Genomic DNA, 12,647 nt, shown 5'->3' with positions numbered 1-12,647 from the left:
AACAACAACAATGCTGAAAATCTAGAATGTTTCGATAAATTTAATTTCTACTAATGAAAATTAAGGAGGTGCAGACAGAAAAGACCAAAGAGTTTAAAGAAAGCATTTCATGTGGCCAACAAGTTTTGCAATTTGAACTACAAGTTACTAGGCTGTTAATAATTGGATCAAATAATGACAACACATCATGGCCATTTTCTTCATCGTTTTGTGTGCAGTGTGGAATTTAATTAACCAGTACGTATAAAACATTGCCCCCTTTTTTTTTTTTTTGGGGGGGGGGGGGGGTGATACGCACTTTGTTTTTAAAGGGAAAAAAGGCCATGTGAATTGCCAGATTTTCTCCTATAAAACAGTTACAGCTCTGTTCTGTAAATTGTTAAACTAAACACAAAAGATACGGATTAATTACTTGAGATTTTCGAAAACAATAAAATTAGTGCAGTGCAAGCTACAGCGCTTGGTGTTTGTTAATTAGCCAATAGTTAGAATTATCTGTTGAGTTGACCCTGGTGCAGCAAAACAATTAACATCTACTTACCTCATTGTTTGAGTGGTAATGACATAAGGATCAGGAACAACAGTCATGCGACAAACAGGTGATGTCAGATTATAGGACTCCTGTCAAAAGACATCAACCATCACTTATTGTTATAGTGTGTGTGTGTGTCAAACAGTACAGCCCTGGACTTAGAACTAAGCAGTCCAGGTTCGAGCCCTGGCCAGGGTCAATGTTACCATACCTGGTTTGATGTTTTAGAATGAAAGTAATTTTTCCAAAGGTTGAGTCAAGATGTTGGCTTTTGGATAGTTAGTTTGTAAAAGTGCAGGTTATGAAAGCGTTCTGTGTACATCATTTATTACTTGATCATGGCAAAAGGGTTTTGTGGGAATTCTTTGGAAAGTCTTAAAACCTACCGGTAAATGAAATACAGACAATCAATGAGCCTTTGATATTCCTAGGGTTTTAACATTGACTCAAAGTGCACTATTCATGAATGGATACTACTTTGTTGGATGGCAGTTACAGTCATACTCACTGATTTTCCAGAAGAAAGGCTGATATTGCTGTGACACTTTGCCATCTTGTAAGGATGACCACAAAGACTCAAGTTGATGAGATGATAGTACCGGAAACCACGACTGGTGAATGAAGGAGCACTGGCAACACTGCGAGCTCTACAGGATGTCAATGACAAGGGTGATTAGTCATGATTTAATGTGCAATTACGGTATTTCTGTTTAAAAAATTCCTTGAAGGAGCTACATCGTATGTTACAATACATTACTTCATTTTTTTTAAAGTAAGTAAATAAGTAAGCAAGCAAGCAAGCAGGGGGAGGGGGGTAGGTAGGTAGGTAGGTAACATTGCAATCTACTACAAACAACAACTCAAAAAACTGTCTGTTTGTTTTTGCAAGGTTCTCTATTTCTTCTTCCAATAAATCATCATGGATTTGGTTACCTTTACAAATTATACCACAATAATGACTAAAGTTTTAGAGCAGTCAGGAATCCATAATAACAAATCTCATCAGGGAATGATATAATTTGCACCTCCATATTTTCGAAATCAACATATTTAAAAGAAACATAAAATTAATGTATAAGAAAGAACTGACATTTCAGTCAAGGCTACAAGTAATATTGCAGTTCTTACCCCTGCAGATCAGTAAGATTGAACATTCGTGCATGCTTTGCAGAAAAATAATGACAATCAGAATGGCACATAGTTGATCCCTCTTCACTGAAACAACAAAAGATATTTGACATTAATTAACAATAGTATTATAGTACAATGAATGTTAAAAGAGCTCTCGACTGATATTTTTTTCAAATTGGAAAAAATACTAACTTACCATGCATGCTATTTCTATACACCGAATTGAAGAAATGTTGACCACCACAAATGATATGATTGGGAAGACCTAGCATTGGTGAGCTAAGGTTTTTCTTTTTATTGACAATCAAGATATTTTCTGTCTTGAGAGCCTTAAGAACATGATTTGTAACCTGTCTTTAGTTATTTTAATAACTAAAAAAATGTTTACAGTATTATGTTACAGAGAACGATAATTTTTCCCAATTTCCCAGTAAACATTTGGGTCGCATTGTTCACGGTTAATGCCTTTCTGGTGACCAACGATTCTTCAATCAGGTGTATAATTCAGAATTGATATTTCTGCAGTTTGATCACAATGAGCTAATGAGTTTTCAAACCCGCGTCAAAGAAGAAGTGTTTAATTCATCAGGCCCAAATTTATAGCAGAAGTTAATCGTGCCGTGGTCTTTCAATTTTCATAGCTGATATTTTTGCAGTTTGATCACAAACTGAAGCGCTTACGCTAATGAGAAAAATATTTCAAACAGAGATTCCCTCGTGGAATCCTGATAAATTTTTGAAAACTACCAATACCTCAAACCAAAAGTTATTTCTCTTGGATTTATTTACTTGGCTCAGTCAAACACTGCAAATTTACCCCCATTTTCTTGAACCAATTTTTGTTTTCCTTGGTGGTTCAAGAAAACACGATTCCACTGGAACTACCCCCCCCCCCCCCCCCCCTTTTTTTTCCCACCACCTTTCCCAACATTCACACTGGTTCAAATTTGACAAACTGTAAGATTTTATAGCCTAGGAACATAGGTTTGCAACGCGTGCAGATCTAAATGATATTTATTGTTACCTTGTCAGTCCCGGGCCACATTTAATGCAAGAATCAGCTCCGTATGGATTACTAGTATTCAAGTATGTGCCTGTTGAAAACAAAAAAATGCAGCTTTTACGACAATGGCAAGGATGAAAAGTTGATGTTATGGACTTATTGAAAAAAAGTAAGAGCTAAGAGCTGGTTGGGAAGACATTTTGCTTCAGATTGACAGATCTAAGAGCATCAGGCTCTATATACCATGGCAACAACTTTCTAATCCAGCCTGCAATGACTTCTTTGGAAACTAGGGTGTGAGATTTTTATCCGAGAGTCCAGGATTTCTGAGGACGATATGACCATGTCCGAAGTTTTCCTGAGACGTCCAAAGTATTCCTAACACGTTTTAAACATCCCCATCCCAATGTGTGGACATGTTTTTTGTTTTTTTTGTCAAACCTCCGCTGAGAATTCGGGGAAAGTATTGTCATTTACTCATTTTATACAGAGTTTTTGTTTCACACATTTTTTTGAGGGAACACCGAGAGTGGGCAGGTATACAACACAGAAATGCCATTGTCTAGCAACAACTAATTAATCACCTTTAGCGCAAGGCACACATTTGTGCTTTTCCTTGTCCACATAATTGCCCTTAGGACAGCTGATGCATCTGCAAAGAAACAAGCAACAATTTTTCTTGAAGAAGGTTGAAAGGTTAAATTAAAGCATAAGCATGCATTTTTTCTAAATAGTGAACCAACACTTTATTTACAACACTGACTACTTACAAAAATATACCCATTAACTAGTTACTTCAATTAAAATACTCACAACACTTAAGTTGATTAAACACATCACTTATTGGGATTATATTATAAACATGCATACACAATAAGTCATGCTTAAAGGTCCCTAGTCAGCCACACCTTTGTTTTTGTTTACATACAAGAGTTTGGTATTATAGTTCATGTGTAGCGTGACTAAACAAAAGAGATCACTGTGAAACTGCTAAAAGTAATTAAAGAGACAGTAACAAAACTTAAAGCACTACAATAAGGTTTCGCTACACCATATCGAAAATGGCAGAGGCTAACTATTAACTAAAGATTATATCTATCAATGGCATGCTTTTGTGTGAGCACTGAAATTTATTAATAAATTTTAGCCCTCCTTGCTATATTATTGCCCACCTTGACCAGCCAGTAGGAAATTACTGCTTATGATACCCGTGGGCACTATGGTAAATTTTAGCTCTGCGTACAAGCCAATCACAGGGTCTCTTAGTTACATGTGCAGTAAATTTATAAGTTACATACATACCCATTTCCTGACGACACTGGGCACTCACGGCAGTGATCTGCACCTCCGTCAACCGTGTTGTTAATAGTAATGGAGTAGATCTTGACCCTGGATTGTAAACAGAAACAAAACAAACATTATTTTCTGTGTCAGGGTTGTCATTAAGGGCTGTTACAGCTGAGTCCACTTGATGTTACAGTTGAAGATGACAACTGGTGTTATGATACACCTTGTGTACATGATCTTTAGAAATTAAAACTGCAGTATTATCTGCACTTAAAAATCTGTTATGGGTAAAGTTTCCTTTGAAATGTCTAACATACATCTGTGATTAATCATTTTTGCCTGGGCTTGCATCAACTCACACATGCGCAGATTGTTACAAGCTTGCACTAGCAGTGCAAGCAGTAATGAAACAATATAGAGCCACCTTAACTGCTTTAAGAAAATTTGTGTGAATTTTTTTCTCCGTCTTTCAAGGGCAATGTGTGCACAACTGTGTTGTATCAGCCAATTAGACAACAATGAAAGAACCAATCAGATTCATGAATTTCCAACAGAACGCAACAAGTGTCTATGAACAATAATTATTACTTACTTAAACATATTTAACACAACATATTAACATACCGATCATTGACATAAGTATGTGAGAGTCCATTATACTCAAAAGAATATGAACTTTGTTTCTGGAAAGTCCAGATAAACTCGGTGCTCCTCTGGGAGGAAATTATGTAACTGAAAAAAGAACAAAAATAAGAATTTTTTTATAGAATGAAAGTTGTCATGGTTGGTGGTTAATGTACATGCATACTTAAAAGTGTGATAACTCTTATGTGGAAGTCAGAGCCCAGTCCTGTCTCCCCAGACATTGAGTGGTGGTGTACTCAAGTTGAAATTTAGTACAGGGTTTGCACTCTTGTGAGCTTTCGAAATGCCATGATTTTCCATGAATTCTACAAGTTTTCCATAACCCAAATTTGACTATTTCCTTGGAAATCATCTTTAATTTTCTTTTAATTTTTTTTTTTTTTAAAAAAAAAACATCATTTTTCTTGACTTTCCATGACCCACACTTAAATTCCATGACTTTCCAGGCATGGAAAACGAAGTCCCATAATTCCATGAACTTTCCAGGCCTGAAAAATGAGGTCCTAAAATTCCATGACTTTCCAGGCCTGAAAAATGAAGTTTTAAATTTCCTCGTCCCAATACCGATTTTTGACCAATCTATTTTTTCAAGATGCACTGTCCTTTAAGAGTCCTACAAATATATGAGACAGCGAGGGATGCGAGCTTGTGAGGTGAGGCAGTGAGGCATGTGAGGTCAGGTAGCGAGGCAGGCGAGGCACAAATCTCTAATCTCAATAAAAAAGCTAAACCCAAGCTACATAAGCTAACTGTAGGCTAACCAGAGTTCTGTGTAGGCTAATGGGAATGGCTCACTTGCCTCGCTGCCTTGAACTTTGTAACGACTCGTCTTGTAATTGAAAATACCTGTATTTCTGTTTTCCATTTGTTCCTTTCCATGTTTCAATCAAACTTGTTCCTTTGTAGCGGGGTCTCTGTAAATTTTGCACAAAATAAAGTTAATGGTCACCTCATAGACATTAAATAAATTATGCATGAATTGATTTTGCAAATTTTCAAATTCACCAAGGGCAGTAAAATTAGTTCCTTTTTTATCAACTTCAGTTTACATTTTGACCAATTTTTTTTTATTAATTCACCTCTTTGAATTTAAAGGTGCACTCTCCCTCGCAGATCAGCTCAAAGACAAACTCCACTGCACCATATTGGCCTGGTCTAGGATTTTTGAGTCCTTCAGAGCTTCCAAAACCTTCAACAGGAAGGCGCAATGTCATATAGACGTCATCTGCTTGATTGTTGCCACTGTCAATATAGTTTCCACGTGGCTGCCAACCCTGTTTTGACGTACATCCACGGTCTGGGGTGTAAAAATAAGTGGAATTAGTTAATTTAAAATACCTATTAAAATTAATATAATGAAAAAACATTTCTAATACTAGTGACTAAATTATTAAAGGATTTCTTGATTGCGCAGCTACAATCATTGACAAAAGTGTTGACACATTTATCAATATAGGCCCTGTTTTATTGTTATTTGGTCTAATTTCACCCTCTCACCCCGGCCCACTTTTCCAATCCCCCTTCCCCTATCAATGTTGTAGTATATATTTGGGAGCCCTTTGCTACAATTTTATTACATTGGATGGGGAGGGGGGGGGGGGGTATTTTAGCAGACAGTCATGAAAATTAAAAACAAGCGGTTCGTGCGGACAGTGTAGTGTTTGATAGAAATGTGCTACTCAGGAAAACATTCATACACCCCCCCCCCCCCAACTACCACCCCAACACCCAACATTTCTGGAAATTTCGCTTTATCATCATACTTTATTTTAAAAGTTTAATTGTGAGACCCCCTCCCCACTCCCCCATCAGCATTTCCAATAAACCTCTGTGGGGTGGGTACAAAGATTTACTGGAATCACAATAAAATATTGTTAGTAAGTATTGTTAGTAAAATATTGCAAGTAAGAAAAAAATATGGATTGCACAGGAATGTTAGAAGTTGTATTGTCAGTGTTCAACATAAAATGCGAACAGTTAAATACTTGTGATAATCAATCACGATCTCGCGAGGTTAGCAAGCTACGTAGATTCTGCAAACTCTACAATGGCCGATGAAGGGACAAATGCATCACGTGATAAATGACGCTCGCGGCAATGTATGCCCGTGAGAAATCAAGTTTTCTAATCAAAATCAAAATTCCACGAGGACAACGAAATTCTGCTCAAGTCTGCGCATCTTACGTTCCTGTAAAGGGTGAGGAACTGGAAATTTGTTTTTTTTCTTCTGCTAAATTTTCATTCATGGAAGGAAAGACTCGAGAAAACATGAGAAAATGATCAACTCGTGACGGGATGTTGTTTTTAGTATTAAGAATGCGTCACGCAGGCTATTAAATTACTCAGTGGTTGTAAATTTAGAAACATTCGCTTTTGTGTTTGACAAATAAACTTTACTCGCTACTTTTGATCTGACTCTTACTTTTAAACATTCAATTCTTAATTTTAGTCACGTGCTTGCTGTGTTACAATTTTTTTCGTGGCGAAAGACAAGAAAGTCTTCCAAAACACACTTTGCTTAAATGAATATTGTTTAAAGAACAAAAAACCGCCATGCAAAGCCCTTTACAAAGGCTTTGTAAGTTTAGCACGCACAGTGGAAACAGCTGCTCTCAGTACTTTAAACGCTACCAAATCGCTGTCTTTAATATTTGGATCACCAATTGCAGGATTTACGTTTATCATCAGTACACTTCAATGCATTATGCACACATGCCGACAAATAGTGGCAGCTTGCCGAACATGATATTTAACATCACGCGTAAACTTTACCGTTAAACGGTCAAATCTATTGGTTTGTATTTGGTCTTGAGAAAGTTATACTGAGGAAAAATTATTCTACGCTAGAATTTTTTAATACATTTCATGAAATTAACTGAACATCGCGGTAAATGTTTTGTGTTTTCAACAGATGGAATTAGCAGTAAAAGCACTGTTTTTTTTCCACTGCGAAGATTTCACAAGGCACTCTTGTTATAATCCCGAAAATGTCTCACGGTCTGAAAACTTAAGCCCCTGTCGCACAGTCTAAACGGCCTGTATAGGAATATATCAAGGATTTTGCGACAAGTCCTGCTGCAAGGCAAGCGAGAAAACTCAAGCCAATAGTCCTTGTGAGGAAACATTTCGCTCTCAGACGAAGGAAATACTGGACATTTCTCCATGTTCAATTTGCGTGACCGATTGTTGATGTTTTTAAACTACTTGTGGTACATTAAAAAAAACTTTCGCTTTCATGTTTGACAAATAAACTTTACTTGCAACTCGAAGTTTTTGACATGTATTTGCTGTTTCTTTTGCGGCGAAAGGCAAGAAATTCTTGCAATTCATACTGGGAAACGCGAGGATTTGAATCTTGCATATAATTACATAGTTTACGATCTTTTGAAAGCCGATCTTTCAAAATGAATGGCACGCTTGTTCCACTTCAGTGACCATTAGTCCACACCTAGCGTTATCCCGGTAGCACTTTTTCCTCACCCACAACCACCGCATAAGTGTAGTTCAAACACTACACTAACTAGTGTTAAATTTGTCATAAAAACTGCAGAGCGAAGTCAATGTGTCAATAACTTTTGTCTAAAAATGTAGCTTTGCTCGATATAATATTATAGTTCTGAGTAGCAAGTGGCCAGTTATTTGAGTCCTAGCATTATTGTCAGTACAACACTAAAAATAATCATTTACAATTACCAATTTTATTAACACTCCTCATTGGGGATTTTCAGAGGTAATTACTGGTATATCTGTAGAGGTCAGATGTAAATTTGACGGTCTTGACTCAAAACTTGATCTGTAACAGCTAGGCTTCAGCCAAGATTTTGAAAGTGGGAGTCCCAATTTTTGTTGGTCAAAAAAATTAGGGATAAACACCAATATCTAAATTGAAAATCTAAATCACAGTCTAATTGTTAACAAGGATTGGCACTTACCAGACATAGAGAAACATGAAGCACTCATGGGTTCTGGAATATTGCGCCACCACCTCAAATGGTAACCAGAAACTGCTTCAGTGGATACCGCACACTTTTTGCATTCTAATGACAAAACAAAAGTCTAAGTTACCGGTAGTTAAGGTTACACAATACCTTCGGAAAAAAATTCGTACGCGCGTTGTTTTTAAGTAAACTGCCATAATCTATTTAACAATTAGATTATGAGCTCGAGATTTCTATCGTGTGATAGTTGATGAGGGCGAAGCCCGAAACAACTATCACACATAGAAATCGAGAGCGAATAATCTAATTGTTTTAGTATAAATCTACTAGACGTTCAAAACTTAACAACAAGACAGGTTCTCGTTTTTTTTAAATAATGATGTAAATAAGTCACACAACACGCGGATAATTGACAACTTCACCACATTGCATTGTCTTCTGTGTGCGCGTTTGCATTTCATTCACGATTTATTGAAACCGTTATATGCCCGAAACTGAAGGAAAAGCCAAGTTTTTTATTGTAAAATGACGATTGAAAGATGTACTGGCTTACAAGGGCCCTTGGAAGTCAAGTTTTTTTTTAAATTCGAAAACGTAAAAGATCAAAAAAAAGTTAAGCGAGTTGTTCGCAAGGAAGAAACCACATTGCACTGTTTAGCTTCTGTGTGCGCCTTTGCATTTCATTCACGATTTATTTAAACCGTCGTTTGCTCGAAATTGAACTAAAAGCCGGATTTTCATTGTGAAATGACAATTTAAAGATAGACTGACTTACAAAGGCCCTTTGGAAGTCAAGTTGTTTTATATGTAGGAAACTTGAACGATAAGAAATTTATGAAAAGTTGAACGATTCGCCCGCAACCTTGAATTCGCATTCAATTTTGTTGTTTTATTAAAGTCTTATTGATGCATAAAAAAACTTGCAGGTCGAATCTGTTTAGCCTTTCTTTTACTGCTCCTTGATGGGACGATGAAACTGTGTTAGTTCGCAAAGACATTTTAAACTTTATTTCCACAAAATGTCTCGGTGAAACGCATCTCTGAATGTTATAAAATTATAGATTCGCCTGCTTTTAAGAGCGTAAATGAATATTAATTGCTTTTCTTACCGTGTAAAATCTTCATTACATATTTCGGTACAGTCTTTATCTTCTCCAACATCGCCCGGAATAGTAAATAATCCAAGTCCTTCTTTACGGTCAATTTAAAAGCGAAAAAGCGGCGACCATTCTGTTGACAACCGCACGCTGTTTCGCTACTCACCTTCTACAACAGAATAGAAGGTGAGTAGCGTAGCCAATCAGAGAACAGCATTCGTGATAGAACGCTAGTAGATTTATACTAAATATCAATAGAAAGGTAAAGAACTGTGAAATTCGAAAAAAAAATATCCTATGTTTGTCAGAGCCATTCTTGAGAAGTAAGAAGCCGGTAAAGAGAAAAAGGCTGAGTGTCATTTCGCCGAATTAATCGGGTATCAAACACAACCACCACTGCAAAAGAACTGCACAATGTTAATCAGCAAGGATCAATCTCTCAAAGTGTGTCAGGCTTTTTCTTAATTCTTACTGGTTATCTTTTTATAGACCCGTAAAGTTTAAGTATCGAATAATTTGCCGACCCTGTTGCATCCGCGGCTGTCACTAGAAAAATATCCAAAATAAAAGAAATCCCCGACACACTTTTGTTCTTCGATGCTGTGCGAATATTCTGGCCAAATTTCGTTGGAATCCGCCAACTCTACATACCCTATTAATTCATTCAAAGAGATGGTATTCTCGCGAAAAACGATTGCGAGTTTTCGCCATTCGAGGATTTGCAAATATGTTACACGTTTATGTCAACAAGATGTGCCGCCGACCAATGAAATGATGGCACCCCTACCGTTCACAGCGAGCGAGACGATCTTCGCAGGAATTCAAAAACAAAAATAGTGTGACAGTCACGTTTATTCTCCTTGTTGAACCTGAGCGTGCAAGAGAAATGGAAAAACCAAGAAAAATATGCGAAGGAAGTAGTACAGAAAATGAAGTAGTAACGGGCAGTTCGATTCGTTCGAAGGATCTCCCGCCCCTACATCGACCAACATTCCGCTTTTTTTTTGTCACGACCTCTATTAAGTCAATAACGAGAAACGAAGAGTGATGAACCGAATAACGATATCCAGAATGTGAGAGAAGTAAAATCACATGTAAACAAAAAATGCTAATAAGGTTCTCGTAATAAGAGCTCCGGGATGAGGCTCTTTCGCGCAAAAATGTCGCCGGGAAGTCAACGCTCTGAGGATTATGACACCTAACTGCGTTATTAACTTTTATTTTAAAAACCTTTTTTTCGAAATATCTCGCGTGCGTTTTAAGATTTTACTTTCATTTTTTGGGAAATGTTAGATTTATAGTAAATCTTGAGTTTAGTCCAAAAAAATTTTTTCCACAAAAGTAGCCCTCTGAAGGTATTGTGTAACCTTAATTCTTACAGTTCGAAGTGAAAAAATGGCCCATCTTCATGCAGTCTATTTAGACTGCATGAAGATGGGCCATTTTTTCACTTCGAAAAAATGGCCCATCTCAAGATGGGCCATCGTCTCGCTCGCTGTTAGAGTTGGCGGATTCCAACGAAATTTGGCCAGAATATTCGCACAGCATCGAAGAACAAAAGTGTGTCGGGGATTTCTTTTATTTTGGATATTTTTCTAGTGACAGCCGCGGATGCAACAGGGTCGGCAAATTATTCGATACTTAAACTTTACGGGTCTATAAAAAGATAACCAGTAAGAATTAAGAAAAAGCCAGTACAACTCACCAATTTTCAACTATTTATTTCAATCGTAAAACAAAAAAAGACCTCGGCAACAATAACCCAGAGCCTCAAAACAATACAGAAAAGAAAAATAATAACTCCAAAGCAAAGAAAAATTTCACAAGTTCTTACACCAATGAAAACTCCCCAAAAATACTTCATAGATCAACATGTGCCCTGTGTTTGAAAATTGATCAAACTGTGGAAACTGTACACTTTTTGATTGTTGAAGATACTATTTTTTTAATGGAAGTTCAAGTTCTTCAGTCTTTGATATGGACTTCAGCTTGGTACTATTTTAAACATTACTTGCAAAATCGCCCCAAAAAATACCGGTAATCCGCCTGTTCTGAAGGCTAACTATTCTCACACATTTCTTTAATGGTAGTTGGGACAATTTGTACTCTGATCAAGGCCTGCCATAACTTTTAATTAGTTTATGGTATATCATACCTGCTGTGCCGTCACTGAAGTGATTGACAGGACAGTAGCCACACGTTCCATTGCCATTGAGATGCATCCCGGGGTTACAGGGAGGACATTTCTCTTTCTCTCCTGATGCAGGAAGTTTTTTGGCATTTTCTACATCTTCTCTGCAAATTTTTGGCTCTATCCACATGTATTTTATTTGGGTCTTGGCAAAGAAAAGAAGAAAGGGTTTGTAAGAACTGAGTTAACAGTATTAAACAGAAACTTTTTTAGGTATATGTACATGCTTTGCTATTCAGTGGCTAGAATGCTTTAAAAAAAGCTTTAATGCTCATTTAAGCCAGCCCTGTAACTCATAGATATCACATGTGAAATAAGTATCCTGGCTGTGCAACAAGTGCTGCAATGCAAAGTAAATAAGGCCTGTTGGCAATATTGCACCTCGTCATGCCTGAATACTGAAGTGCAGTAGTTCATGTTTAAGCTGCACTCATGTATGATAAGCTGCATCTTTTTGCTGAAATGTTCAGCTTATCTATGAGATCATTGCTTTTGGGTGGTGTAAATTGGAAACGTGCCTAGTCTGAGGTTAGAAAAAGCACTAAAAACCTTAACTAAATAAACATTAACATAATCATATTGAAACCTGAAAATGAATTTTTCAACAATGAGAGGAGCATGGGACAAAGAAAAATTCTGAGTCCCCGACGGGAATCGAACCCATGGCCTCCCAGATATCGGTTGGGCGCTCTAACCAACTGAGCTACGAGAGACTCGTTGTGAGCTGGGCCATTTACTAGGTTGATATGTGATACGCGTCCTGCATACTGCTAGGATTGGTAATGTCGAAATAATCAAATGAGTAGTAAATATCACATATCAA

At 37.0% G+C, this 12,647-nt stretch overlaps 1 protein-coding gene and 1 non-coding gene across 3 annotated transcripts in view; both read right to left on the bottom strand.

Annotated features, from left to right (window-relative positions):
* LOC144629305 (endosome/lysosome-associated apoptosis and autophagy regulator family member 2-like) overlaps positions 1–12,647 on the bottom strand; it is a 30,850-nt gene that overhangs the window by 7,989 nt on the left and 10,214 nt on the right. For both annotated transcript variants that reach the window (XM_078487531.1, XM_078487532.1), the window contains exons 11-21: positions 11,789–11,969; positions 8,531–8,635; positions 5,678–5,895; positions 5,445–5,512; positions 4,578–4,685; positions 3,969–4,055; positions 3,251–3,318; positions 2,688–2,757; positions 1,661–1,747; positions 1,041–1,179; positions 542–621 (exon numbers count right to left, since the gene is read on the bottom strand). In XM_078487531.1, the coding sequence (XP_078343657.1) occupies positions 542–621; positions 1,041–1,179; positions 1,661–1,747; positions 2,688–2,757; positions 3,251–3,318; positions 3,969–4,055; positions 4,578–4,685; positions 5,445–5,512; positions 5,678–5,895; positions 8,531–8,635; positions 11,789–11,969 (1,211 nt within the window). The remainder of the gene's footprint in view (positions 1–541; positions 622–1,040; positions 1,180–1,660; positions 1,748–2,687; positions 2,758–3,250; positions 3,319–3,968; positions 4,056–4,577; positions 4,686–5,444; positions 5,513–5,677; positions 5,896–8,530; positions 8,636–11,788; positions 11,970–12,647) is intronic.
* Positions 12,464–12,538, bottom strand: Trnai-gau (transfer RNA isoleucine (anticodon GAU)). The gene has a single exon. It is a non-coding gene; the product is annotated as a tRNA-Ile (tRNA).

Source organism: Oculina patagonica, chromosome 10 (assembly GCF_052425735.1).
Source record: "Oculina patagonica isolate OP01 chromosome 10, crgOcupat, whole genome shotgun sequence".
In the NCBI taxonomy this organism is placed as follows: Eukaryota; Metazoa; Cnidaria; class Anthozoa; order Scleractinia; family Oculinidae; genus Oculina; species Oculina patagonica.
The sequence above is the reverse complement of the archived record's forward strand: the minus strand, read 5'-3'. Positions and strand labels throughout refer to the sequence as shown.